Source organism: Meleagris gallopavo, chromosome 5, assembly GCF_905368555.1.
Source record: "Meleagris gallopavo chromosome 5, MGAL_WU_HG_1.1, whole genome shotgun sequence".
NCBI classification, from domain to species: domain Eukaryota; kingdom Metazoa; phylum Chordata; class Aves; order Galliformes; family Phasianidae; genus Meleagris; species Meleagris gallopavo.
In genome coordinates this window covers 36793017-36820489 of record NC_139408.1, presented here as the reverse complement: position 1 = coordinate 36820489, position 27473 = coordinate 36793017, and the positions used below count along the sequence as shown (strand labels likewise).

At 50.9% G+C, this 27473-nt stretch overlaps 4 protein-coding genes across 9 annotated transcripts; 2 read left to right on the top strand and 2 right to left on the bottom strand.

Moving 5' to 3' along the window:
- Window positions 1-5195: 5195 nt before the first annotated feature.
- On the bottom strand, window positions 5196-9503 carry LOC104911190 (uncharacterized). Of its 2 annotated transcripts, XM_085225260.1 has the most exons (4): window positions 9169-9503; window positions 7360-7647; window positions 6622-7257; window positions 5196-6374 (listed from the first exon to the last, which is right to left on the bottom strand). In XM_085225260.1, exons 1-3 carry the CDS (start codon window positions 9226-9228, stop codon window positions 7102-7104), a joined length of 504 nt encoding a protein of 167 aa, XP_085081386.1. In that variant the 5' UTR covers window positions 9229-9503; the 3' UTR covers window positions 5196-6374; window positions 6622-7101. The 2 variants fall into 2 exon arrangements, with proteins under 2 accessions (XP_085081386.1, XP_085081385.1); XM_085225259.1 differs by lacking the exon at window positions 9169-9503 and having other exon boundaries at window positions 7360-8078.
- Window positions 9504-9747: 244 nt separating this feature from the next.
- On the top strand, window positions 9748-14444 carry FOXA1 (forkhead box A1). Of its 3 annotated transcripts, XM_085225257.1 has the most exons (3): window positions 9748-10133; window positions 12027-13250; window positions 13481-14444. In XM_085225257.1, the coding sequence occupies exons 1-3, from the start codon at window positions 10062-10064 to the stop codon at window positions 13538-13540; spliced, it is 1356 nt and encodes a 451-aa protein (XP_085081383.1). In that variant the 5' UTR covers window positions 9748-10061; the 3' UTR covers window positions 13541-14444. The 3 variants fall into 3 exon arrangements, with proteins under 3 accessions (XP_085081383.1, XP_085081381.1, XP_085081382.1); XM_085225255.1 differs by having other exon boundaries at window positions 9755-10133; window positions 12027-14444; XM_085225256.1 differs by lacking the exon at window positions 9748-10133 and adding an exon at window positions 10204-11627 and having other exon boundaries at window positions 12027-14444.
- A 1354-nt stretch (window positions 14445-15798) lies between these two features.
- On the top strand, window positions 15799-19005 carry LOC146544317 (uncharacterized). 2 transcript variants are annotated; one of them, XM_085225261.1, is made up of 2 exons: window positions 15799-16185; window positions 17161-19005. In XM_085225261.1, the coding sequence occupies exons 1-2, from the start codon at window positions 15994-15996 to the stop codon at window positions 17308-17310; spliced, it is 342 nt and encodes a 113-aa protein (XP_085081387.1). In that variant the 5' UTR covers window positions 15799-15993; the 3' UTR covers window positions 17311-19005. The 2 variants fall into 2 exon arrangements, 1 of the variants encoding a protein (XP_085081387.1); XR_014883645.1 differs by lacking the exon at window positions 15799-16185 and adding an exon at window positions 16193-16563 and having other exon boundaries at window positions 17161-17291.
- A 2376-nt stretch (window positions 19006-21381) lies between these two features.
- On the bottom strand, window positions 21382-27473 carry LOC146544316 (uncharacterized). Of its 2 annotated transcripts, XM_085225258.1 has the most exons (3): window positions 23706-24010; window positions 23369-23507; window positions 21382-22138 (listed from the first exon to the last, which is right to left on the bottom strand). In XM_085225258.1, the coding sequence occupies exons 1-3, from the start codon at window positions 23995-23997 to the stop codon at window positions 21763-21765; spliced, it is 807 nt and encodes a 268-aa protein (XP_085081384.1). In that variant the 5' UTR covers window positions 23998-24010; the 3' UTR covers window positions 21382-21762. The 2 variants fall into 2 exon arrangements, 1 of the variants encoding a protein (XP_085081384.1); XR_014883644.1 differs by lacking the exon at window positions 23706-24010 and adding an exon at window positions 24023-27473 and having other exon boundaries at window positions 21382-23507.

Below are 27473 nucleotides of genomic sequence, written 5' to 3'. Positions count from 1 at the left end.
GGCCAGCAGGGGGCGAGTGCCCCCTACCGGAGGGGAGGACACGTGCGCGTGCCACGCAGTCGCGCACACTCCTGCTGTCGGAGGCTCAGCTGGAGCGCAAAAGATAAACCCAGCTGCGTTTGCCTGGTTAACCATCACCAATAGCTTTGTCAGTTATTAGCAGGATAGGCTCCTTGCAGATCTTATGCAGCGTTAATGCCTCTGGAAGTCTGAAACAGCTCTCTTAGGGGAATTGTGGGAACGATGGCGCGTGTCAAAAATCACCATTATCTGGTGAGATAAAGAAAGAACCAAAAAAACAAAACAAAGCAAAACATAAATTAAAGGAAAGTGTGAAAAGTACAGGTCTACAAGGTCCTCACAGGGGCCCTTAGGCAGTTCACAGCTCATAAAGAGGGAAAATGGGCTTCACAGAGCCATGGATGTCTTGGGTTGGTGGGGACCTTTAACAATCACCTCAAAGCACTGCCTGCTTTTCAGAAGTCCCTGGGCTGTAACACTTCACGAAATTAAGTTTGCAACCAGTATGCCTTTCATGGTGGGTAAAAAATAAAATCTTTTTTTTTTGTTTGGATCACCAAATACCTGTATGATAACGAGGGGATGTCACAACTATTGGCACAGATTGGATTGAAATAAGCCACGCAACTGATTAAAAGCCTCTACTGATCTAATGGAAAAGTGTCTTCCATTGTCCTCTCCTTTCTTTGTGGCTTTCAGCTACAGCTTTTTTCCTTCTTAATTGCATTCCTGGAGCCCAAGGGGATGGCCAATGCACTTCCTGCAGACAACATGCCTTGCACCAGGTTTGGTGACCAAATTTTGTCTTCCTGAGGCACCTAAGGACTTGTTAAAGATTAGAAACTCATTAGCCAGTCACATTAAAACCAAATTAAAAGTAGGTTTTCTTCTTTTTATAGATAGATAACTGATGAAAGCCATGTAACACCCTAGGAACGATATCTATTTAGTATTACTTAGCTTCTCCTGCTCTCTAGCAGCAATACCAGAATAGCAGGAAGAGGAGTGGGTGGAATAGAAAGCATTTGTTCTACGTGGAAGGATTCCCACTTCCTGTCCAAGCCATTGGAGATGTTCTAAACAGGAATGAAAGTGTTTAATTTCCTCATTGAAGATAAACCTGATCAGGAGTTTAATGTAGTTCTGAGTCGAAAGAGAAGATCAATTCCAAACTAGTTACACAGCCAGTGAAGCCCCAGCAATTTGGTTTACTGAGAGCAGCTCCTCTCTGCAGGAGTCACAGTGGGACATGGAAGGAAAAACCCTGCATGTGAAGAGGTATTTGCATCAGGAAGTTCCAGTAAGGAGCTGCTGAATGGCAAGAAGTATTTGCATCAAAAGAAATGTTAGGAAGGAGAAAAAATCTTTAGGCATGGATTTCTTCTTTAGGTTAATAGCTGTGGTAAAGTGGTCATGTCCAGCTGGAAAACAAGTATGCTGTATTATCTTACTGTGTCTGCTATTCATCAGCTCTGCTCGTAGTAAAGCACGGACTGGCTACAGGAGGATGCAGTTAAGTTGCATGAAAGGTTCAAGCAGTAGTTCAAAAGTATTTCCTGTGCTACAGCATTGAGGTTCTCAGTTTTGTAGCAAAGGGAATTAGCACCCAAGGGTGGCTGATGACAAGTTAAATCCAAAATGTGATGTATTTCACCTACTAAGCCCCATACCTTGCTTAGCATTCAACCCAGGAGTAAGTATATCCCTCAGCTTGAGCTCTGGAGATGACAATGGGTCCCGATACACAGGAATTCATGGAAATCTTTCTCCCATTTCCCCAACTATTATTAGTATGTTCCCCTCCTTTCATAATCACAGTGCCACTTGAGGCCAGCAGGTTCTCTTTTTTTTATTAACGTGAAGTATTTATTTAAACAGGTTAAGCCTCATCTATGTAGCATGCAAAGTCCAAAATTTAATAAGCAGATGAATCCTTATACTGAGAAAGCTTTGGAAAACCTTCTGCAATTTTATTCCTTGGTGCACATTATTATTATTTATTTTAATTAGGCCTTACCAGATCACTAAGCTTTCTAATATCACGTAAGGTTATTTGTCCATAAATGTTACAGATAAGTTTTTTTTTTTTTCTTTCTAGGAAGAAAAGCAGTTATTAAAAATTGTTTTTGTTGATTGGAAAAAGGTCAGAAAGTGCAGCTTCTTTTCTCATTTATCATCTGAGTCCACACCCTGGTGCACACATTTGCCATGATACAATTTCAAGCTGGAGTGAGACACTGACGGCATTTCCCCCAGGCTTTGGGAGGATGCAAACATGAAATCAGGAGTAAGCATTGTGCTCTCTGGAAGCCATCTTGATCTAGGCAGTTGTGAATCGGGGCAGCAGAAAGCACATGAAATATGTACAACTTGGTATGTGCTGCCCAGCAATGCCAGAAAGAGTTCCTGTGAAGCTAAATAGCAATCACTTAAAGGAAAGGCAAGTAAGGGCAGAACTATGTTGTTAGTTCTGTGGTTTACACCCAGATAGCCACTAGAGGCTGAGCCTCACCTTAGCATCCAGCTGCAGCTGGCTGTGAAAACCTTTTCACCTGAAAAAGCATAAATCCTCAGCAGCCCTTCTGAGTGCTCTTGATCTCCCTTTGGTACAGCCAAAGCGTGCCCTGCCTCAAAATGGGACTCACTCATTCAAGGCTACTTATCAGTGTCCAGTATACCATTTCAGAGCCCAGGAACTAGGACATGTAGAATTTGAGTGACTTTCCAAATTGCCCTTGTAGAATCGGTGGCTGACCCATAAGTGAGTCTGTGTTTCTGATTTGCAGTAACTGGTAAATCAAGGATACGTATCCTCAGATTATGGGTTACTGCTTGCTCTTTAAGGGCATCAACATCTTTGTTTTAATGTTTCCGACACATATATTTTTTAAATGGCCATAAATACTCAGAGAAAATCAAATGATTATCAGCTAAAATGCCGATCAGTGAAGTATTGCCACTGTGGACACAGAACAAACTTTTCTGACAATTGCACTGTGGGAACGATAATCTGCAGCAGAACAATGGAGTAAACAGGTAGGTGGCAAGTAATCTCTTAGATCAGACAGTGTCAATACTGAAAAGGCTTTTGATTAGTTGCAAGAGTTTGATCCAGCTGAGCTGAAGAAAACACCTTTTTTTTTTCAGTGATCAATCCATGCTGAATCCCTTGAGCAGTAAGCACAAGCATAGAAAGGTTTTGCAGAATTAGTATTATAAATCATACATTCAATCCCTCTGTGAGTGTTGAAAGCATCGTCATGCTTCTAATCACTATATCCTCTCTTTGACGCATTACAAATACGCACACCCAGCCCCTACTAATCTCCACTGTGATTGTGTGATATCTGTACTTGCTGGTACTAAGCCAGAAAAAGTAGTTAAATTTTTTCTTCCTCCTATGATTTTGAGCTTTGCTTCCCTCCACACAATTGAAAGACTTTATTTAAATAATGATGTATCCCTTATAATTGAAAATAAAATGCAATAAGAAGATGAAAACAAGACGGAACCTTTTCGTTTTCAACTATACTTGAAATGATAAAATCAGGTCGTCTTGAGTGATCATGAATCCCAGGTTTATTTTTTGGTATGATGATACTGTAATATTTTCAGTTATGTGCCATTTTATTATAGAGCCCAAGAGAAATTACATGAGTTTCTTCTAGCAACCCATCACTCACAGCCTTTATTATAGGCACAAGGTCAGAGGCACTCCTGGCTTTAAAAAGGGCTGTAAGCAATAAACGGATAAATTACTTTGGCAGCAAAGCACCTGCCAAAGTCTTTGTTGGGTTCAGCCCTTTACTTGCTTAAGTTCTAAAATTTTATCATATTATCTCTGTTCTCCACTGTCTTTCAGTTAATATTAGAAAACAGCAGGTTTTCCAGACCCCTATTCCTGTCCAACTCCTCTTTTCTCTTAGGACAGCAGCTTGACTGTGGATATATAGGAAGATACAAGTCTGTGTGTTTGTAGATCTCGTAGGTTTCACAGCTGGAGTGTCAGCATTAGGGAACATAGAAATCCCACTTAATCACAAGAAAAATTTTCACATCTGCTCAGTTTCTTCAGCAAAAGGACATGTCCTGCAAGGGGTAAAAAGAGAGATCTGCAGAGGCTGAAGTTTCTGTTGTATCTAAGGGAAAGGTTAAAAAAGAACACAGAGTGAGTAGTGAACAGAACATTCCTTGGTATTGGTCCTGAAAAAAAGGCAAAAGATTGTAAGTTCAACAGATAACAGGAAATAGCAATGAAGGCTGGAAGACTAAGTTCCTCTTTGGAGGAGATGAAGGAAAGCAGCGCTGGATTCTCTCCCAGTCATCCCACCTTAAGGAACTACCTAAAAAGGAGTAACCCTGAAACCACATGAACTTCAGGAATATTCAGACACCTGCCTCATTGCCTGGGGAAGGGTGGAGGAGGAATGAATTGCATCTGCCCAACCTGGCTCTCCTTGTCTCGCCAGTAGTTGCACAGAGAGCAGAGTCTGTGTGGAGGCAGAAGGGAAGGCATGTGGTGAGCAAAGTGACCTTCCTGTTGCCATTCCTTTAAATCTGCTCAGCAGGGAGATTCACCCCTGAAATGCCTGAAGCAGCAGCTGAAGCTCAGACCAACTGCTGGGCGAGCCAGCCACTCTCCAAACTGCTGAACAACCGCTGCCCCTGAGGAGTCCCAAAATGCTCCTGAATCCAGATCACCCTCTACTTTCCCATAAAAGTGAGTTGACTGTCCTATTTTACAAGTCTTGCTTATGATTTCAGGCTGTTTCCAGTCTCACTTTCAATGTACAGTGTACAACCATGGGACATTGTTATGTAGGGCCTCTGTGCGTCCTTTTTCAGGACATCATAGGATATCATGCATGTCCCATGATGGAGAAAATGGCCAAAGTGTTTCTGTATGTATGTGATCACACACTGCCATATATCCCACAGTTTCCGGGTGTCCTTGTTAACGCAGCTCAAAAAAAAGTGCCGTTAATACAGACAGAATTAATTTGTGTTCTAAGAAGTGCAAGCCAAGTAACACTGCAGAACTCCTCTCTGGGGAGGACTTTAAGTAAGCCAGCCTTGATTTTATACATTTGATTCTTCAGAGCTGAAGGCAGTCAAGGAAGCTATTTATAGTGGATACTGCTCTCTATCTTCTGTAAAACTACTGTAGACACAGAGAAGGGAAAATAATCTTTTATTTCATTTATTTATTTTTAGGTAAGGAAAATACGAATTAAAAAATTAAAAATGTGGTGCTAAATCCAGGTTGCCAATTCAATCTTCTGCATAGGCAGGTCAGTTCACAGAAGAAATGATGTGTTTCTGTTGACATGAATATCCCAAGTCGCTGATCAGCTCTGCATCAGTTGACCAGTACAGCAATATTTGGTTTATATCAGGGAAATAGATATTGTCCCAGAGAACTCATTGCAGTGCTTGAAGATTCATGGGGTATGAAAATACTTTTTGTTCAATCAGCAGATAATATTGGAAAAGATGGACAGACAGTGGTCCACAAAGTCACTCTCTAAGTTCTAGGTTCTACACAAAAGTGTGTCTGATACTGATTTTAGTAGACTAACTGTGCAGATTTTGATTTCTTTATTCCTTATATGTGTGTTGCAGAAGTCTGTGCATGTTTTATTTAAAAAAATTATTTAAAAAAATAATTTTTCTATTCAGGTGAAACTCTACAAGCTGGGTGCCAATTAAGTATATTTATCTATGCGTAGTCCCATCTCTTCTGATATTGCTTCTTTTGTGCCTTATTACTGCAGTTACTTTGAAATAAAAAACAGTTTTTAAAAAATTTGCAAACAAAACTTTCAAAAAGGGACAGTGGCTGCAGAATTGGCACACTGATTGAAATAAGCGTCAGAAGCATTGCCACTCACGTTTCAGGAAATATAACATAAATAATACAGCCACTAATTGAAATGCATACAATATAGCTCTTCTTGATTCAAGTGAGAAGCGTGAAATGCATTTATTTTTATGAAGAGAAAAACAGACTTTGCCAACAATACACAGCTGGGTGGGCATCCTGCTAGCTCAAGTTCTGCAAGCCCACAGCCAGCCCTATTAACAAAAATGAAGTGACTGAATACACCGGCGTGTGATTTACCTGCTTAAGAACTATACTGTTGCACTGAAGAAAAAGTAATCCAAACCCAGGGGCTTCTTACTGTGATTTCTGCGGCCGTCGGACAGTAGGTTATGTGTAGCTTTTCATTTCGTTATTTGTGCTTCTTTCTCCTTTAATTGGGCTGTGATATGCGAGGGCTTTCGGGTGTAGGCAACGTATTTTTTTCTGTGTCAGGAGCGTATCAAGTCACTACCTGTGTGCTGAATGATGCCTGAAAAAAGAAAAGTAATGGATTATAAGGAAATGTAAAGAAAAATAAAGAGAGAGAGAAATGAAAAGAAAGGAAATAAATTGAAACAGAGTAACAAAATAATAGATAACAAAGATAAATAAAATGAAATAAAACAAAATCCAGCAGCGTCAAGTCGCTGCTGCAACGTCCTTGGGGGCCTCGTGGAAGGCTACGTGCTCCATGCATGAGACCCCGGGCGGCTCCGGTACGAGTGGGAGCTCCGTACCGGCGGGGTTGTGGCCGGAGGGCGGCCCTGCGGCTCAGGGCGGGTGAAGAAGGGGAGGCAGAGTCCGGCAGGGGCTGCACGGTGCGTCCCTCGGTGCGGGGCTGCCGCCGGCCGCCGCTGACAGCGTCCCGGGGCTTCCATCCGGCTGCGGGCACCGGCGCGGTTCGCACACGATTCCTGTGTTCACTTTTACGTGGAGGGGGGATTCCAGGTCGGAAACGGGTGGAACGGGAGTTTCCTACCGCCGGAAGGGATGGGTGGGCAGGAGTCAGAGCCGGGGAAATGGAAAGGTGGCCGAACAGCGATGAACAGGGAAGGCATTCTGATGCAGTCTCGAGGTTCCTTCCCGAGATTGTAACCTGCCCCGCACGGACGCTGCCGAGAGGTTCCCGTCCACTGGAAATAATCAAACAAGACCCTACAAGTTGAACAGAAGAGCTGCCTCTTCGAGAGGAAAAGGAGCTCTTACGCAGGAGCGGATTAAAGTAGCGCTGTCCCATCCGCCCCTTGAAGTAAAAATGATCGCTCTCGCCTATTCCATTTCCCATCCCGCGAGTGGGTCAGTGCCCGTGCAGCGCGGGGCCGGGGCTCCCGGTTTGTGCGGAGTTCCCGCGCGGTGCCGGCCCTGGTGCCATCCTACGGGCGAAAAAAAGATGTAGCAGGTACAGCTTGATGAGAAACCGGCAAAACGGCACTGCTCTAACGAGATTCGGGGAAAGGCTCTGGGGCCGGGATTACCGTTCTAACGGCTAGAATGGCAGAAGTCTTTCTATGTCCTCCATCCCCGCAGAGCCCTGCTCTCCCTTCCCCTCGAGGGCTGCGGAAGGACACGGTCCCGTCGAGCCGGTTTCCCCGCGCATCCCTCACGGCGCTGAGCCCCGGCCCGACGGGAAGCACCGCACCGCCGCGCTCCGCCGCTGCGCACACGGGAGGCTTCCGGCCGCCGGGGCTGGAGGGGGATTTCCAGGAGCGGCTGTCAGCGCCTGAGGCGCGCTGATCCATCTGTGCAACGAGCTGAAACGCTCTCTAAGAAGATAACAGACCGCCTGCCTGAGTCTCACCTTCAGGGGCAACGTTAGGAGCAGTAAGCCGCGGCCGGACAACAGGAGGCGCTGCGGCTTTGCACAACCCCGGCTTCCGCGCACCGCTCGGCACGGCTCGGCACGGCACTGTCAGCGCGACTCAGCGCGTGCCCCAGCGTAGAGCTACGTGCCGCCCGTGGGGTCCGTGCCTGCTCCCCTCCCGGCACACGGCGAGCCCTGAACAGGCTGCCCGCGTCCCGCCGGGCGTTGCTCCCGCGGGGCCGTGCTGGGAAGCGGCAGCACCGCCCCGAGGTCACCCTGCGGCGGGCAGCGGGCTGACGGAGCCCTCCCTTCCTTTGGGAGGCTTTGAACGGAGCCGGAGCACCGGGATGAGCGAGCCGGTACCGAAGGGTCTCTGTGTTCAAACTGTTTCCACTAGGGAAAGAGAGAGGCTGCATACATAAAGACCGCAATTTGAGTATCTGTTAGATTTTCCTCTGGGTTTTGATCCAATTTCCATTTGTGTAGTTTGACCACTTGAGAGGAGAAGTTTAACTCAATGCTTTTATCTTTTTAATTTTGTTTCCTTGAAGACACATTCTCATCTCCTTTTCTCGCTGGGTTATTCCAGGTTTGCGTCTGTTTCAGGGATCTGACTTAATTCTGTTCCCAGATTTAAATTAAAAAAAAAAAAAAGGGGAGGGGGGGGGGGCAACAGGAGGGAAAGAACAAAGAAAGGGAGAGCAGAAAACTCAGAGGACAAGTTAAAACATTGTTCTCGAGGAGGAGACAACCTATAACTTGGAATTTCGGTCTCGGGACTCTATATGATAAACTTCTTTTAAAAAACGTTTTTGTGGTGGTGACATCCTCGCAGAGCCTTGGAGGACACACTGGTGTGGGAGCACCGGGAGCTGAGTGATAAATACGCCAGGAAAAAAATCGGATCCAGGCATTGTATTTTGTGTCATTTGCCTAGGGTTTTCAAAGGGTTTTCAAAATCCCAACAACCATATTTCCCCTTCAAATTGCCATTCCACGAATAGCTACTTGAGTTTGGGGTTTTACGTTTTGCTTCGTTGGCGTGTGTGTGTGTGTTTTATTTTTGTTTCTGGGTTTGTTTACTTTTTTTTTTTTTTTTTTTCGCTATCAGATGATAAATGTCGCTGGGAACGAAAATGCACAAGGCAAGAAACCCAGGAACTGTCGGCGGTCTTGGCATAAGCTTGAAGAGCCGGGCAGGGCAGGGACAGAATGGGAGCGTGTTAGATCCATCTGTGAAGACTGAGGTTCCCTGCATCCATACTTTAAAGAGCTTTGTCCAATGTCTATTTACTTTATCTTGTAACCCCTTTTCGCCCTCCAGCCTATGCAGATTCTCCTTCTTCCGCAAGAGAACCTGGGAAGAAGGCAGGGGGTGCTTCCAGGATGCCCGGCCCCAGAGAAGGCTCCCCAAGGCTCTCAAACAGCCTTCTGGCCTGGAGGCTTTTGCCAGGAAAGAAATAAAATGGTTCCAGTGACTCACCTGGTGTTTGTCAGGCGGAGGCTGACCTCGGTGGATCCACATTCGAGTCTCTGGCCGCATTTATTGGGTGTCTAGAGTGTTACCGCTCAGCGTGGTGACTCATAGAGTTTCTAAAAGTAAGACACCAAGAAAGAGGTATCACCATCGCCGTCACCGTCACACTCACGGGTGGAAGGCTCCGCGGGGCTGAGGGCTCGGGGACCCGGATCGAGCCCCGGTGCCTCGACGGGAGGAACAGGGGGAGCGTGCGAGGACTTCCCTGCCATTTGGTTAGAGGAGCATCTACTGGATTTCAATAAATATGGCCCCTAATCTCGGGGTTTTAGGGCTGGATGGCCTTTAGTATTCTATTCAAACAGAGGGGGCTGCCCTTCCCTTATCTACCTCATTTCATTTCCAGTGAGCCCTCCTAGAGCTTGTCCTGTCCGTCTATGAGGGGGAACTTCCTCCCTCCCCTCTCCCACCTCCGTCTCTCCTTCTTTCCCCGCAAGCTTAAACCAATTACGCCGCTTTGCAAATAAAGTGCCGCCCCGAGGGGAGCCGCAGGCGAGGGGAGCTGCCTCGCTGGCAGGTGCATCTCCGGCTTTGTAGGTGCGAACGCCTTTGTGAGGCGGACAAATGGGGAGAGAAGGAGGAGGGTACTTTGTGCGACGTAAGATCCACATCAGCTCAACTCCACTCACATCCCAGCCGGCACTTCCTCACTTTCTCGACTGTCTCGCCCCGCACCGCTCCCTGCCTCCTTTTTGACTTCATTATAGAGGCGATTTCGGCACTCCCGCCCCTCCTGGGAGCTGGCTTCCTGCTAGGTCGGCCTCCTGGGCTCTTTTCCTGCCACCCGTCGCTCGCTTGCAAGAGGGCTGGATGGTTACACCGGGCAGGTTGGTTCCATAATGTTAGGGACTGTGAAAATGGAAGGGCATGAGACCAGCGACTGGAACAGCTACTACGCCGACACGCAGGAGGTGAGCGAGCCCTGGGTCCGCTGTCCTTCCGAGGGGGAGGAGAGGGGGCTGGGAAGGGCTGGGGTGCTGAGGGGGACAGCGAGAGGGGGGATTGCTTCGCTCTGCGGCTCCCGCCAGCGCTATCGTGTCTCTCCTCGGCCAAGCCGCCCCGAGGAGCTCCGCACCGCCCGCAGGAGAACTGGAGGGGCTGGGGGCAGGACTGAGCTCACCCCAGAGAACTCCTGGCTCGGAGCAGGGGACCGCCGCGTTGCCGTCCCGCTCCCCACAGCATATGGCACGGGCACAGGGCGCGCCGGGCCGAGGGCAGCACACTCCCCACGCCCCCCCCCTCCCTTGGGGCTCCACGCTGCTGGCTGCCGCCGGGGCCTCACCTGTTAGAGCCGAGAGAAAAGAAAGGAAGAAAAAAAGAATAAATCGCCGTTTTTTCGGATTTTGCGAGACAGCCCGCCCGCGGTGGGCGCTACTGCCCAGATACCGGCGGGCGGCGCTGCGGAGAGCGGCCGGGGAACCCGGAGGGGGCCCGGCCCGGCCGCCCGCCGCCGACCCGCGGCACCCGGCAGCCGCTTCCGGGCCCCCCCCGTGCTCCGGCGTGGTGCGAGAGGAGCGGCTCGAAGGCTGTTAGGAGAGGGCCGGGGAGCGCCGTGATCCAGACCCCGGTATAGCCTGGCCTCTGCGGGGGTCCGCGGAGGAAGGCAGCGGGGCACCACCGCGGAAGAACCGGGAGCTGTGCCCGGGCAGGAGCCGCTTTAAGGAAGTGCGGGAGCCGCGAGGTGCACACCGGCATTGCATCAGCGCACCCGGACACGGCGCCGTCCCCACGCCTGCAGGGCCGCACAGCGCTGTGTCACCCCACAGCCACCCGTTGCCACGCCACTGTCACCTCGCTGCCACCCCCTCAGCGGGGACAGCTCACAGAAAACGGGAGCATCCCCGTGGGGTGTCAGTACCGCGCTGGTTTTTCCTCGCCACGCTTGTTGTCCACGCACCTTAAGTTACATGACCTGCCCTTTTGCTGTTTTTTAGCCCCGCTCTTTTCTCCTCCCGTGCTATTGAACTGGAATCGCTGTTTGGGTGTGAGGTGGGAGCCCCGCCGCGTTGAGCCCTCTCGAATAGTTACAGAGATCCTCCAAATTCAAACCGCATTGAGAAGCTCGTGGAATTTGTAGGGAATAATGGGGAATGTTACCGAGCGCTTAACCCGCATCTAACAACCTTTCCTCGGCCGCGTTGCCTTTGTTCGAGGTGAACGGGAACGCATTTCGCAGAGCCCTTCTCCCTCATGTGAAGTCAGATGCGGACCCGGAAGGCACATTTTGGGGCTCCAGGTTCTGCATTTTATGAGAGCAGAGCGGAGAGATTGGGCTGCAATACCCCACGTTGGCGGCTACAGAGAATCCAGTGCAGCAGGAGCTCGGCGTGCTTCGGAAAGGCTGGGGTGGTGGGTTTGAACTTTAAGCCCGACTCGGAAATGCGAACAGGGGCAGCTTTCCATAGGTATGATGTGCAGGCAGAGCTGATGATTTTTTTTTTTTCCCCAAATAGTTTTTTTTTTTTTTGTGACAAGACATTATCTGTAGGAACAGAAATATACATCAGCGCGGAGGGAGAGCTTCGTGCGGTTATTTCGGGAAAGTTTTCCCTGGCACACCGGCGTGCGCCCGTAGATTGCAGTAATCGGACGGATTCAAACACGGGACACGGAGCCGCAGAGCCCAGCAGCACTCGGGCAGCCGAGCTGGGGGCCCACGGTGCCGGAGCTGGGCTCGGCGGCACAGAACGGTCTCTCTCCGTTCCCGTCACGAGGATTCGGGCTCTCGGCAATGGTCCTGGGCGGGTTCGGAGGCTCCGCGGTGCCGGGCTCCATGCTAACCCTCTCTCGTCTCGCTGCCCTAGGCCTATTCCTCGGTGCCCGTGAGCAACATGAACTCGGGGCTGGGCTCTATGAACACCATGAACACCTACATGAGCATGAACACCATGACGACCAGCGGCAACATGACGTCCGGCTCCTTCAACATGTCCTACGCCAACACGGGGCTGGGAGCCGGGCTGAGCCCCGGAGCGGTGGCCGCCATGCCGGCGGGCTCTGCGGGCGCAGTGAACGGGATGACGGCCGGCGTGGCGGCCATGGGCGCGGCGCTGAGCCCCGGAGGGCTGGGCGCCATGTCGGGGCAGCCGGCCGCCATGAACGGACTGGGCCCCTACGGCGGCATGAACCCCTGCGTCAGCCCCATGGCCTACTCGCAGTCCAACCTCGGCCGCACGCGGGACGCCAAGAGCTTCAAACGGAGCTACCCGCACGCCAAGCCGCCCTACTCGTACATCTCTCTCATCACCATGGCCATCCAGCAGGCGCCCAGCAAGATGCTGACGCTGAGCGAGATCTACCAGTGGATCATGGACCTCTTCCCGTACTACCGACAGAACCAGCAGCGCTGGCAGAACAGCATCCGCCACTCGCTCTCCTTCAACGACTGCTTCGTCAAAGTGGCTCGCTCCCCCGATAAGCCCGGCAAGGGCTCCTACTGGACCCTCCACCCCGACTCCGGCAACATGTTCGAGAACGGCTGCTACCTCCGCCGCCAGAAGCGCTTCAAGTGCGAGAAGCCGGCGGGCGGCAAGGCCACGTCGGAGGGCCGCAAGGACCAGACGTCCGCCTCGGGCTCCGGCTCTCCCCTGCCCCGCGCCCACGGAAAAGCGGCGCAGCCCGACGCCGCCGCCCCCCTGCCCGGCCCCAACCCGGCCGCCAGCCCCCAGCCCATGGACCACAGCGGCCCGAGCACCGAACTGAAGCCCTCGGCCCCGGCCGCCGCCTCCTCGCTCGGCTCCGTGCCCGCCCTGGCATCCGTCCCGCATCCCCCGCACTCCCTGGCCCACGAACCCCAGCTGCACCTCAAAGGGGACCCCCACTACTCTTTCAACCACCCGTTCTCCATCAACAACCTCATGTCCTCTTCGGAGCAGCAGCACAAGCTGGACTTCAAAGCCTACGAGCAGGCGCTGCAGTACTCCTCGTACGGGGCCGCCATCCCCGGCGGGCTGCCCCTGGGCGGCGGCTCCATGGCGGCCCGCGGCAGCATCGAGCCCTCGGCGCTGGAGCCCTCCTACTACCAGGGGGTATACTCCAGACCCGTGCTCAACACCTCGTAGCTCGCTGTCTCGGGCCGCACGCCGTGCACAGGACTGTTACTTCCCGATGGCCGTGCGCTGTCCCTGTCCCGCATCCCCCCCGCTGTACATATGCCCCGCGCCCCGCAGGGTGTCATTGAAAAGGAGAAAAATGGGTGAGCTTGTAAACTACTCGTTGTGCTTTCCGCCCCCCGCCCCGCTCTATAATCTCATGTAAGTTTACAGGTATGTGGCAATACTTTACCAATACGGAGATGAAGAAGCGAGTAGAGATTTAAGGCTTTTTTTTTTTTTTTTTTTTTTTTTTTTTTAATTAAGAAGGCTTTGAAGGACAATACTGCTGTGAAGTAGCAACACACTAAAAGAATCTCTAAGCAACAAGAGGACTGTTTGCTCTCTCGGATCATCCTTTTGATACTTGCAAAACAAACCTCCGGCTCGGACAGCCGCACCCCGCACCCCGGCCAGCTGCAGCCCGGGGTCGGGACAGACCCCCCCCAAACCTTCCTATATTTTTTTCCAAGTGTTACCTGTCTTGGGATGTAATATAAAGTTACAAGAGGTCACAGCCAGTTGGATTTTTTTCTTTCCCATCTGTTACTGAAGGTTCTCGTTCCTCAGGCACTCTCGCCGACGTGTGGATGACATGCTTATTTAATTTAAAGTCTCTTCGTCGCGTACCAGCGGAGCTATGGACTGAAAACAAGGTTATCGCCTTCCCGGGAGGCGCTGGCCCTCACACCAGCGCCAGGAACAGAGGAGAGCCCTTCCTCTCCCCTTTCCCACCTCGTTTAATACATTACACACCCATCATTTTTGTGGCCGTTTAATTATCGCCATCATTAGCTTGTTTCATCCAGTGTTAATGCACTTTCCACAGTTTTACACGGTGTTAGCATAGCCAGACGGGTTTTATTATTATTCCTGTTCGCTGTCTCAATGTCCTTAATTTATTGCATGGTTTATATTTTTTTTTCTTTCTTTACAGCTGGAAATTGCTTTAAATGACAGTAAAAAGAATTACACGTGAATTTAAGAATTTTTTGTTAATTTTATAAATGTGATTGTAATTGAAAAAAAATATTTTGATTTAAAACGATAACTGAGAATTTAACGCGTGAAGTATGGTTTTTTGATCATTTGCAGTTAAGGACTTTAAATAAATCAAATGTTAACAATGAACGACTGCCACCGTTTCCTTCCGAAATTTCTGCAGTGGGCGCCGGGCGCGGAGTCACGCGCGGTGCGGGCGGACGCGGCCGTGAGAGCGGGTGCGGAGAGGCACCGTCCGTGCGGGGATCGGTGCGGGCCACGGGAGAGCGAGGCTTTGCGGGGCGCGAGGCTTTGCGGGGCGCGCAGCTTGCGCCGATGCGTGTGGGTTTTCGAGCTCCTTTTGTAGAGCTCGCGCACGCACTGGGCAGGGGCTGCGTGCGCCTGGGTTGGTATCATATGTATTTATGTATATATACATATATACCTTTGTTGTTGTTGTCGTTGTTGTTAACATTCCGGTGGCGGGAAGAAGGCACGGAGCCCACTGAGGGAGATGCCCCCTCGCTGTGTCGGCTCGGGCTGACCGCGGGAATCCCAACAGCAGCGCCGATCCCCCACAAGAGGCACCGCCGCAGATCTCCCTGCGCTCAGCCCCCTCGGGCCAGACGGCTCGATGAAAGCTCTGTGTCATTCTCGTAATTATCGCATAATTGCCTCCTGATGGGTTAGGGACAGCGGCGACAAACTACATTTAGAAGGTGATGTATGGGGGGTGGGGAGAAGGAAGGGGAAGGAGAAAAAAAAAACAAACGAGCAAGCGTCCCAGAAATCTCCTAAGCCAACCCAATTACTCCAACGCTGTTACTCGGCGAAAAAAGGAGAGAAAATTATTTTAAAGCCCTTCTGCTTTGCTACGGTCTAATATTAAATGGAGAGGTTGGTGGCCCCGCATGTGGCAGGGTGCTTGGAGATTCACGATCCTTGAAGTCCCTTCCAACCCTGGCCATTCTGTGATTCTGTGATACGGGTAGGCATACGGAGCGGGGGCCCCGGCTCAGCCCTCCGCCCGGCTCGTCCCCACAGCCCCTGCAGCGCGGCCCCGGATCCAGGCAGGTGGATGCTATTCAAAGTGCCAATTCTGCTGCTGCCAGGAGCTGCTCGGTGAGACACCGCGGCAGGATGGAGCCCGTCCTCGGCAAGACCTCGCTTGTCTCCCACAGACCACTCTATGGAGAATATGCCGCTTCGAAGCGGAGACATTGATTTAATGCCTTGGGCTTGTGCACAGAAAATATCAATCGACCGACAGCGATAAGGCAGCGGGTTTCGCATATCAGCTGAGGAGCACAGACCGTGTGTAATGGAAATATTCGGGGCGTGGGTAGTAAAAGGGCTTAAGCGGAGCGCCGCGGCTCCCAGCCTCTCAGAGATAAGGAGCAGAGCCCGTCACAGAGAATGCGTGTGCCCCACCGCCACCGAGAGCTTGTTCTTTCCTTTTCTCGCTGCAGGCGAATGGTGAGCAGTGACCCGCTGACACCGCAGGCATATGGCTCCGGGCAAAAATCAGGGTGCTTGGCTCAGTGGGCACTGCAGAGTGCAGTGTAATGCTCGGGATCCAACAGAGGGAAGAGGAGCCCCGTACTTTCTGCCCCACTTTAAGCCCACGCTCAAGTAGCACCCGGCAACAGTATGAAAATAAGATAGAAATGGGTTCGAGAAGAAACAGGGCGAATCCCGGATGCCCCTCCCTCCATCAGCGTGCGACCCCTTCGACGGGATCGGTTCGCTGATGGAGGGAGATGGAGGGAGGTGTGGGGATGTGCCCGTGCCAGTGGTGGGCTCGGCCACGAGCATAGCAAAGCGGGACCCGCCGGGCTGCAATCTCCACGACCAGCGCCGTTCACAGGGGCTTTTCGCCTTTTGCTTCACGGTGATTACTTCTGCCACGTGCGAGGCAGAGAGACAGGCTCACGGAGTGCAGCAGAGAGGGGAGTGATGCGGGGCGGTGGGGATCGCTGCACACCCACGCAGAGCGCGGGCACTGAAAGCTGCACACAGAGCGGGGGCCGGCAGCGATCCCCGTTGTTCTGTGGGGCCGGCGCTGCCCCCTCGGCTCCGCTCTCTCCCCGGGCACTGCGAGGCCCCCGCAGCGCTGTCCGGGTCCCTCCGACCCCACACCCCCCCACGGGGCTCGGTAGGATAAAAGCTCTTCCATCACCCAAATCGGGGATGGGAATAAAGGCACATGAACGTCTCGGTCTAGTGTCGGGGTCCGGAGGGACAATGCTGGCACCTACATCGGCCGCGGGTGCGTCTTTATTGGAAGGAATTAGTTTAAAATTTTCGGGACTGAAAGATGAGGAAAAATATTTCCCGGTCACTTTTATCGACGCGACTCAGTTTCAAAGAGAAAAAGTGACTCGTAAAGGGACGGCGCAAGAAAACATTTCAGCCTTTGGCGTGGCTTCAGATATTGGTTTGAATGGTGGAGTTGATGCTGAAGACTTCGATGGCTAAACGAGAATTAAAGGCATCCTCTCGCTGCAGCTCCAACTCTCCTTTAGAAGAAATTGAATTTCTTCTAATTTTACAGAGATAGCGTAGCTAAAACGCTTGGTTGCGGTAGTAGCGCACCTACTATTAATTCTTCTCTGCTGGGATAAAGTGGGATCTGGGCACATAGGTGTGTCTATACGTGTTCGGTCACTCTAAAAAAAGACAAAAACGGTTTTAAACAGACATTTAATGAATTGACGTTTCTCGTGTGCACTCACAGTGAGCATCTTAATTCATAGAGAAGTTAATTATCCTCATATAAATGGGATGAAAAGTTCTCTCGGGAGGCTCATAGGTGCGTACATTGGATGTATTAACATATAGATAATTAATATGTATTTGTTTCCAGGGGGACAAGTGGAAATATACACAGCACACAATGGCCGGGAGAAAATCACCGCACAAAGGAGCGCGGAGCGGCAGCGGAGAGGAATGTGGGCGCCGCACTCCCACGCTGCGGTGCCGGGTTCGGAAATGCGGGATAACGGCTAACAGCTGAAATCAAAACGCAATCAGTTTGATTTTTTTAAATGCCGAGGGCGGCATTGTGAAAAGGAGTCATTTTTTATCTTAACGCAAACCCATCCACCAGCAAATGCAGAGTAAAAACTCATAAAAAAAAAAAAAAAAAAAAAAAAAGAAGAAGAAGAAAAGAAATGGAGTGTGCTTTTTCTGCGCTTTGCGGATCATTACAGGGGGAGAAACAAATGAGGAAGAGTGGAAAATGGGAGGCGATAAGAAGAAAACCTGCCTTTGTTCTCCCTGGTCATTTTCTGCTAATTATTCTGCCCATTGTGACAAAGTTGCAGTTAAGGGCAGATTAGTGTACATAACACCGCGTTTCGCCCCGCACCGCGCAGCGCCCGACCCGAGCCGTGCCGCCGTGTTTGTGTTCCTCCCCTTCACCTCCAACAGAAACTCTTTGAGATTTCAGATCTTTGAACTTTGGACGGATCAAACTGCCAGCACTCACCTTTGTCTCCGGGCAGTAGGATTTAAAACACATGTAGCCTCATGACGGGACCCATCGGTCTCCGTGAGAGGCAAAAATGTTCTGTTTCCCCCGCCCCAAAACTCCCACATGAACACTGAATTCCCACATGGCGTCTCCGCTACAGGAGCGCTACTCGAACGGTCTCTGCCCAGGAGGATTCTGTTAAGGGCAAACCCCTCGCTGCCTTTTATCGTTATTTTGCCACGACTGATTTACTATCGGTGCTATAATTTACCCATCAAAGCTCTTACACCTGCTCCTCATTCCAAGGGGAACCTACTAGAGAACGGAATTTTTTTATTAACGGTAATGATGACTATTGCATTCAGCTGCGAGCCCGAGCTCGCCGTGCTCCCACCGCCTGGCCGATGTCCGGGGTCCCGAAGCAGGCGCGAGGTCAGACCGGGACCAGCTGCGGGGCCGCCGGGGCCGGACAGCGGCACCTTCCCACCTGCAGCGTGATCAGGGCTGGGGCTTCGCGCCCTGTGAACCAGAGAGGGCTGCGGGGGGGCAGCATCTGTAGGCTGATCGTGCTTATGGTGTCTGCCATATAAGGAGTTGCCCTCGGGGAAGGGACGTTCCCTTCTCGGGCCGGAGCTCCCATGCCGTCGTGCGTGGATCCCGCTGGGATCGCCCGGGGAAGGGTTCGGACGGTAGCCGCTACCCATCCCGCGGCACACACCGCCCCGCTGCCCTCTGCTCCGGGGGCTGCCTGTTCATCACCTCCATCTGCGAGCTACCGCGCAGAAATCTCTTTTTTCCCCTTTATTCCTTCTTTACACCCAGCCTGCCCGGCAGGTTGCTAACACGCATTTCCTCCGGTTTTGACCGGCGGAAAATGTAAACAGGTCGGTAACCAGGAGGTGGGCCCCACTCTGCACACCGACATCTCCCCATTGCGATTCCCAGTAATGACCTCTTTAGCATAATAAAGACCCCGGGGCGGGGAATCTCTGAACTGAGGGGCAGGAGATGGGAATAAGAGCACGTTCGAACTCATTCACATGTCTGCAACAAGTTTTCCAGTTCTGAGGTTATCTGATAGTACCAACAGACGTTCTCCCTCTGCTCTTTTTTCCTTGCTTGGCTGCTTTATCTGAGGAAGTACTTTGCAGACTTCAGGTATTTCATTAAGCTGTAAAAAACAGAAAGGGGAAAAAACCCAGACAAACAAGGAAATTAAAGGAAGTCTCAAGTACACATTTAGTAAAAAATTAAATTTTTTTTTTTTTAAGAGAGAGAGAGAGAACCCTGTTCGGACGGGGGGTGCCCACGCTCAGCATCGCTCCCAGAAGCATCACCCAGGAAGAGGCTGTGGGAGAGGGGGGTGCCATGTCCCCCTCAAAGGCCCCCCCATGCCCCAGTGCGGTGCCCGCCGCGGAGCCCCGAACCGCTTCCCCCTCCCCGCCTATCCCCGTCTCTCCCTTAAGCACAGAGGAAAGGGGAAAAGGGGCCGTGAGGCGGTGCACGGCTCTGTCCACCCCACCCCCCAGCAATTGTTCCCCCGAGCCCCTATTAATGCGGGACATATGTTATCCACAGGCAGCGGGCAGCGGTGAGGCTCCGCCATCGAACTTGTTGCTCAACTTACGAGGCGGTTCTCATCTCCTCATCAAAAGCCGCCGGGCTTTCTTCAGCCGTATGGACAAAAATGTGAACAACAATGCCCGCCTCCCCTCACTTCAAAAGCGGCCATCGCGGAGGCTACCCAGAGAATTTTCTCTCTGCCTTTCATTCCCTGTTTGAAAAAAGGCACTACAGGGCCAAGGCGCTCCTAATACTCTTTGATGGGGATTGAATTCATTATCTCCAATAACACAATTGTGCTTGGCCAACGAAAAGAGCAAAGTAATACTCATCTAGAATTAGAGAGCGGGGCTCAGAAGAAAGGGAGCGAGAGGGTGGGGGGGTGGGGGCATTTCAAAGGAAAGGGGGGATGAGAAAACACCTATACCGAAAATCAGCTTGGAAGGAGGGGGTCCCCGGCAGTTTAAATTACAGAAGTGCATTAAGTGGTGCATTGTACGGATCAAGGCGCGTTGGTGGTCCGACTGCGAATTCCTCCCTTTGCCGGCCGAGTCGGCACCCAGCGAGTTAGAGACTCCTGACACGTCTCCCTCCAGAACGGCTACGGCACCGCTGCCCTCGGCTGCCGCTACCTGCCCTGCTCTGCCCTGATGTCCCCGCACTTATCCCCGCGGCGGTCGGGCTGCGGGCGGGCACGGGGCTCTCTCTCCCTGCCTTTGGACACCCCGTGTGCCGTCGGGGCACCCGCGGTCCCCTAAGCAGCCGGGGACATCGCGTCGAATTAGTCGCAGTGAACGGGACCGGCGAGCACCAGTGGGCGAGCAGTCCCCTCCGCCCAGAAGCACTTTCACGGAGCGGGTGGACCCCCGGAGTGTGTCTTAATGGGGGTCGGGGAAGGGTCTTCGGCACCGAGCGCACCCCGACGCCGGGTCCTGTCAAGTCAAGTGAAGTGCGTAGGGTGGCCGGGCAAGTGAATGGGGGAAGTGGGTGGATGAATGAACGAGCGCAGTAGATGAATGAATAACATGCGCACAAATAAATAAATAATCGGGCACAAAACCCGACCGATCGGAAACCCCGTACGAGAGATCAAAATATTTGTCTGCTTGGCTTCCAGCGTCAATGTTTTCTATCCAGTGTTATCCAAACAGGCTAATTTTCAAAGCCAAGCAAAATATCCCAAGGAGCGGCTAAAGTCATCGCACGTGGGGCGGGAGGCTGCGGGGGTCCCTGTGCGTAGGGTGCGTGAGGTCTCACGCGTGTGCGCGGTGGGCTGAGATTCAGCTCCGTGCCTTCGTCCCAACGCGGCACCCTTCATGTTTCCCGGGGGAAGGGGCCCCAAACAGCATCTCGACAACTCAGAGGACTCCTTCGGGAAACACGAGTCCTCCCACCCTGTACTGGGAGCCGGGAACCCCAAATCGGGCATATGAGGGGTTCCCATCGGTCCGGCTCCCGAATTAGGGGCGCATTGGCATTTGAGAGAAAGAAGGAGAGATGATTTCTTCCATCCCAGTGGGGATTTCCTCATGTGCAATAATGCTGACCCTGTCGCCTTTCCTTTCACAAGGCAAAGCTGACCTTGACAGCGCTGGTTTATATGGATCCTCACTGCTTTTAAACACTCCCCGGGCAGGGAGAGACTTTTTTTTCCCTAATGAGTATGAACCGAGATTGCACTGACCTCAGCAGAGTCCGAGGTTCAAGGATCTCAGAAAATGTCCCACTTTGTAAAGTGCTCTGGGGCTTATTTTTATTTGATGATTTTGTGTGTTTCTTTGCTTAAGAAATAATAATAATTTTAAAAGTAGAGAATAATGTGGATGCTCCCAGGGAAAACAGTGGCAAAATATCTTCTGCAGAAATGGAAGCAAACCTCACTTTCTTTCTGCTGAGGTCTATGCAGACCAAGCACACAAGTTAGCTAACCGAGGGCTTTGCTGTTTGTAGCTTATCTCCCTGAACTTCTCCACATTATCCATTCAATGACCACATCATGCCCAAAGATTGCTTTTTACAGCTCATCTTCCCTTAAGGATCAAGGCGCCATTTATACTTTTACACAATAGACTTTAATTGTTACAAGGGAGCTCTTTGGTCGATGAGAAATAATTTGTTCTGTGCTGCAGCACAAACAGAGGATTAGGGCTTCAGGTAAGGAATAAGCAGCAGAAACAACTTAATTCCTAGGCAACAAGGGTCCCGCTGTCACGTCGGACCCCGTCCGGGTAGGAGGAGAACCCGAACCTCTGCGTCCGGCGGACACCGCTCAGCGCCACCCGCTGCCCTGAATCTGCCCTTCACACAACCCAGGGGCAAAAGCTGCGTGTAAGGCATGCAGTGCTAAGCAAAAATAAACGGAAGAGACACGCCAAATCTCTCTCTCTCTCTCTCTCTCTCTCTTTTTTCCCCCCAAATATCACGATTTATCTAACGAGATAAAGTGAGCTCCGTGCATTTCACTGTGCAGTCCGCATTTCCAGTGAAACAGATGCAATGGCGATTGGATTTACAATAGCAGTTCCATTTGGGTTGATCTCCGATTTCTTCATTTCTTGCGGTCGGCGACAATTCGGAAGAAAAGCGCAGCAACGAGCGGACCCCAAACCGCGTCCCACCGCCCTCAGCCTGCCCTGAGAGCATCGCTCCGTGGGCTCGAGGAGGCTCCCCCGGGTCCGCACTGCCGCCCTGGGACAGAGTGGCCGCGGGGGCAGCGGCATGGGCCCGGCCCCTTCGCCCTTTGTGCTTCAGCTTCGCCCCATCACTGCCGTTTGGCAACAGTGAGATGGAAACAGACCGCGATCTCCTGGAAGAAACAAATACCTGAACGATTGAACGAATGAATAAATGAATGGATGAATCAACCAACAAATTAACAAACAAATAAACCGAACCAGGGACATGCAAGTTGTTGGTTCAGTAAACATTGGGAAAAGAGATGGGTAGGAAAGACAGCCCCGAGAGATATTTGCAGTGTCCCTCTACATGAAAAAGATGTCCGACTAGTCCGTCTCTCCTCGAAACCATCCTGCTCTAAGTTCGAGGCCAACTGAGGTCTTAAAACCTCTAAGAAAAGACAAGAGTGCTTAAGTGTTGCTGGTGGTTTCCACTTTCCCTCTCTCAGCGGGGTACCTGTAGGTGTCTGTGGGAGCCCTGGGGTACACCTTGCCACGGAGTCCCTCAGCTACAGAGTGCAGTGCAGAATGCCATAAGCCAGTAACGCGCAGTTAAATGACAGTGATTTGAGGTGCTTCCACGAGTTGCACAGCACTCTGCAGGACGGCCCTGCAAGAGCTGCTCAGGGAGTCTTAACCACAGTGAGGGTTTTAAAAGCTTAGAGAAATGACGTGCGTTTCCAGTCTCGTCTTGGTGGTCTTTCACTAAAAGTAAAAACGGGATAGGATATTTCGTGCATATTATCTGATAATGAGGTTTCTTCACACAGCAGTTCTGAACTTTGGAGCAAATATCTGAGAAACTAGAACACCTTAGTTGCTATGCTGCCATGCCTGGCAATTTCTCCAAGTCATGGTATACATGCAAGGCTCCAATGTGCATTAATCAGTTTTCTGAGTGTAATTGTTTTCCCACTGTATGTACCCACTATTCTAGAAATACAGGAACAGGATAAAAGCTGCAGTATGCATTAACCAGGAAAGCCATTCATGGAAACGAGTCTTTCTTTCTCAAATTTCTCATTTCAGAGAAAGGAGTATCACTGCACCTAACCGGGTGCGTTGTCTGTGGCAGGGCAACAGCCAGACAGTGTATACATGTTGGATGGAAAACTTCTAACAGCCTTCAGACTGCAGCCAGCACACAGTGTTGGGGGTGCAGTGCAGCAATCCTCTCCATGGCGATGGGAATAGAATAGAAGCGGGGAAAATAAATACTAACACTAACGTTGATACCAACACCCGTACCAATACCCATACAAATACCAATACCATTAAATCTTTTTCTCGCTTTTTCCCTCTAAGTATCAGTAACGCCTTTCAGTACTGAGATGCCAAGCACAGATAGAGCCTTACGTAACTGGTCAAAGCACAGACACATGAGGACACAGAGCTCCTCAATTCCCACAGTCGCAGCCTCGAGCTTTCCATATCTGCAAGGACCTGTGCTCCGTGGGCTCTGCGTCTCGGCGCTTGCGCCAGCGTCGGCACAGCGGGGTGCTGGAAAACGGGAGGAGGGAAAAAGAAAAAAAAAAGGTGAAAAGAAGGGTATACAAAATAACACTGGTTTAAATTATAAACGGATCGCTCAGGTTACTAAACACGTGGCACCTCCCAGCGACGGCACTTAGCAGGGTGCTTTGGAGGAACGGAGTGTGGCTTTGGGACCAGGAGTGGGATTCCGAACCGCACCCTCACCCTCTGCGGGGCACAGAGGCTTCCCCTCCCCCGCCCAACGAGCACGGTGCGGGCACCGCCGAGCCCAGGAGGAGCGGGGAGGGGCAGCGGTCGGAGCGCCGCCGCACGCCGGGGATTTCCCAACCTCTTCCTCCCGCCGCCGGCCGAGCCTCGGAGGAAGCCGTGGAAGGCGGCTCCACGGGCTGCGGCTGCTTTGCCAGGGAGCCTCCCGGTCCGCCCCATGTAGCTCTCCTCCGGGGGACCTCCCCAGCCGCCCATCTGCCCGCACCTGTGATTTCTTTGCTTTAAGCATAACCGTTCTTCTGATCAGCGGTTACCTTAAAACACCAAAAAATCTCAACTCGTGTACGTTTGGCTGAAACATGTGCCAATGGCTCCATGCTAACTACTAGACTCCGTGCCCATGGGTTTGAAGGGCACGAGAACGCTCCATCGAGGGTAGAAGTGAAACATGATCTCATCTCAGGGTCAATCGACAGCCTGAAATGATTCACGCTGACCGTGTCTCCCTGATATTTCTTATTTATTTGTTTTTCCTGCTTCCTCTCTCTATCTTCCAGTGCACACTCCTTCCAAGGGGTCCTCCAAATGCTCGAGGAGTATGAGAACAATGCCACATGACATGTTTCCTTGGAGGGTTTTATTGCATTCGATTTGAAACAAAACCAAACAGCATTCTGCAAAACTTCCCTTTGGAAGAAAAGCAACCGACAGTCGTTAAAAAGGGGAGGACTCGTGGCAAAGTGCTCTGCATTGAAAAGCATCCTCCTTTCCACGTGAACTGCATGATATGGTGATGGTGGTGATGGGTCGATGATTGGACTAGATGATATTAGTGGTCTTTTCCAACCTTAATGATTCCACGATTCTATAACTCGGTGATAGTGGGTCTTTATTTTGAGTACTTATTTTTAGTTACTATGGATGCCTTATTCTTGCCCTCACATTTAAAGCATTTGCCCCACAGAGAAAAGTGTGGGTGAGGGGAGGCAGCAGTAGGCCCAAAGAGCTGTGGGACTGGAAAAGCAGAGCCTGGAGGACAGCAAGAATGAAGCAGGAGGAAGCAGGACATGGAGAGACGGATATCAAGCAGCAGGCATGCAGGGACAGGAGAGTTCCAAGGAGGAGCAGGGAGCGGGAGGTGGCTGCAGGGAGCAGGTGGTTGGCAGGAGTTGTGGACGGTGTAAATGTGGACCACACCTGGAGCAGCTGCCTGCCTTCTCTAGGAAGTGAGAAGAGATAGGAAGGCAATACACGGGCTGTTCCCCTAGCTTAGACGATAGGAGACGTACAGTGGAAGTCCGCCTCTGAATAGCAAACAAGGAAGCTCGCTGGTTTATGTGTGTGCTTAAGGTTGAATTTTGACCTCGAGCTGACGTCATGCAATACAAGGGTTGTCTGCCTCTCTGAAGGCAGAAGAAATCCAAAGAGCTGGGTTAAACCCAAGAGTTACAAACGTTTTAAATCCCCTGGTTCGGGGTGCAGGCGGGGGCTGACCCCAGGCTGCATGCCCTGCTCCCAGGCCCCTGTATGCCCTCAGAGGTGCAGTGTAGTGCGGTCTGGGGACGAGCAAGATGGGACTGCTCACTGTTTCTTGCTATTGCAATGCCACCCTGTCTCCAAGCCTGCTTTAAAGCATGTAAGAGCATGTGGAGCTCCTGCTGCAAAAGTTACAAAGCTGTGGGCAATAGAGACTCAGGTTAGATAAGGGGCTGGCTGGGTGGAGCTGCCGAACAATGCACGAAAGTGCTTTTCTTTCACTGATCTTGGTTCAAATTAAGGTTAAATTCCAAGGGGAGTGTATTTTTTTCTCTCAGTCTCCCTCCCTCCCTCCCTCTCTCTCTCTCCAGGAAGAGGTTTTAAAGGACATCATTTTCAGTTCTGAAAAAAAAAAAAGAAGAAAAAAAAAAGTCACAAAGGGAGATACATGTTAATACAAATGTAGCATTCCACAGAATGGAGCTCAGAGCTGTGGTGTCGCACCCACAGCCACGGCAGCAGCGGCTGCTCAGCACCTGGCAGCACCTGGCAGGAAATGCTATAGAAAGTTGGACCTTACAGAAGCCAAAGGGTCTATACAGAAAAAATGCTGATGTACAGGAATGGGAGAGGGGATTATGAAAATAATACATGGAGCTCAAGTCATTTTTCCTAAAATGTCACAGTTCTTACTTTTCAGTGCTTGAAAATCTGAAGGCAAATTAAAATCTCATCTGTACATGTATGTAACAGAAATAAATTGAATATGAAATGCGCTATTAAATCTATAACATTAGGTGCTGTATTGAAGGGAAAAAGGTAGCGAGGCTTCTAGTTGGCCCTCTGAGACAGTTTTTGTTGTGGAAAAAAAAAAAGTTGGATCAGCTTGTTCACAAAGAAAACCCCATGGCATTTGTTTTGCAACCTGTCCATCACTGGTGTTCTGCTTTGAAGCAGTGTTCAGGGCACTGTGAGGAAGTGCAAGAGATTCTGTGTCTGGCTAAAATCTGCAGTCGAAATGCAGTTTCTCCCGTGATAAGAGCTCCCCAAAGTTCAGGGACAAAAGTGGCACGCATTTAATGTTGTCTTTTCTTTGGTATGACAAGGGCTCTTGAGAAATCAAAGGGGAAATCTGTGGGCTCGATCCCTGAGGCAGTAAGGGTTTGCTGAAGGGGAGTTCCTGGCTCTCAGAGGAGCCCCAGGACCTCTGCTTGCACTGCTCTGTCAGCCAGCCCTGTTCCTAACAGCTGCTTTGTCTTCTAATATGAGGCCTCTAGATATGCTGCATGCCAGCACAAACTGCCATGTCTTGCCTCTGTAATATTTGCCACATGCACAGTATATATTGCAGAAACACAAATTCATTTCAATTTTCATTTTTCTGATCTATATGAAATATCACTGAAATGAGTGCTCTTAATATTCAGTCAGCACCTTGTTACTATAAGGCTGCAGCACAGACTGAAGGAGTGAAAGTTCAGTGCATCCTTTGCATCTTTAGAGCCCACAGTGGCTATGCCAACTATATTTCAACCAGAGTTAATGTTCCTAGGAATATGTTGGTCAAAAATTCTTGCCACTCCATGCCAGTCGACTTACATGACCTTTCTTTCAATTGCTGCAGAGCACACATCCTTGATAGCATCTCTCAATTAAACAGCAGTCATCTATGGTTTGTCAGTGCCATAACAATGACAGAGTGCAGCTGCTGCTGATGGACCTGGGCACTCGGTCACTCCTGGGGGCTGGCTGCCCCTCCTGTTATGAAGGGCAGGCCTTGCTGGAAGCTAAAGCAAAACTCAAGAGAACTCAAGGTATTGCCTCAGATATTGTGTGGTGCCTGCCTGGGTTGGTGGATTCCCCATGCTGCCATTCAGCTCTGCAGTCCTGTTCTTGTGATATCCCTTCTCACAGCCCTGGGTCCTTCTGACTTCCTCCTAAACATCCTCAGTGCTGTGTTTCTCCCCTGCTAAGGTCAGCACCATGTTACCATATCATCATGTCACCTGTAAGTGGCTGCCACCCCCACTGCCAGCCCTGCCTGCCCCAGAGCCAATCACTCCCTTTTCATGCTATGCCCCCCTAAAAGCCTTCAGATCCTGCCTAGCAGATCCGCCCCAGCACTGACACCAACACCAGCACCACTGCTTCTCATGCACATTCCACCAGCCTCTGCCCAGCCATCCTTCTTGCCATCCTTTGACTTAGCTCAAATTACAGTGCAATTAAAATCACCATAGAACACAACTAAACCAACAAGATTAACTGCATGATCACTTCAGGTTTTTT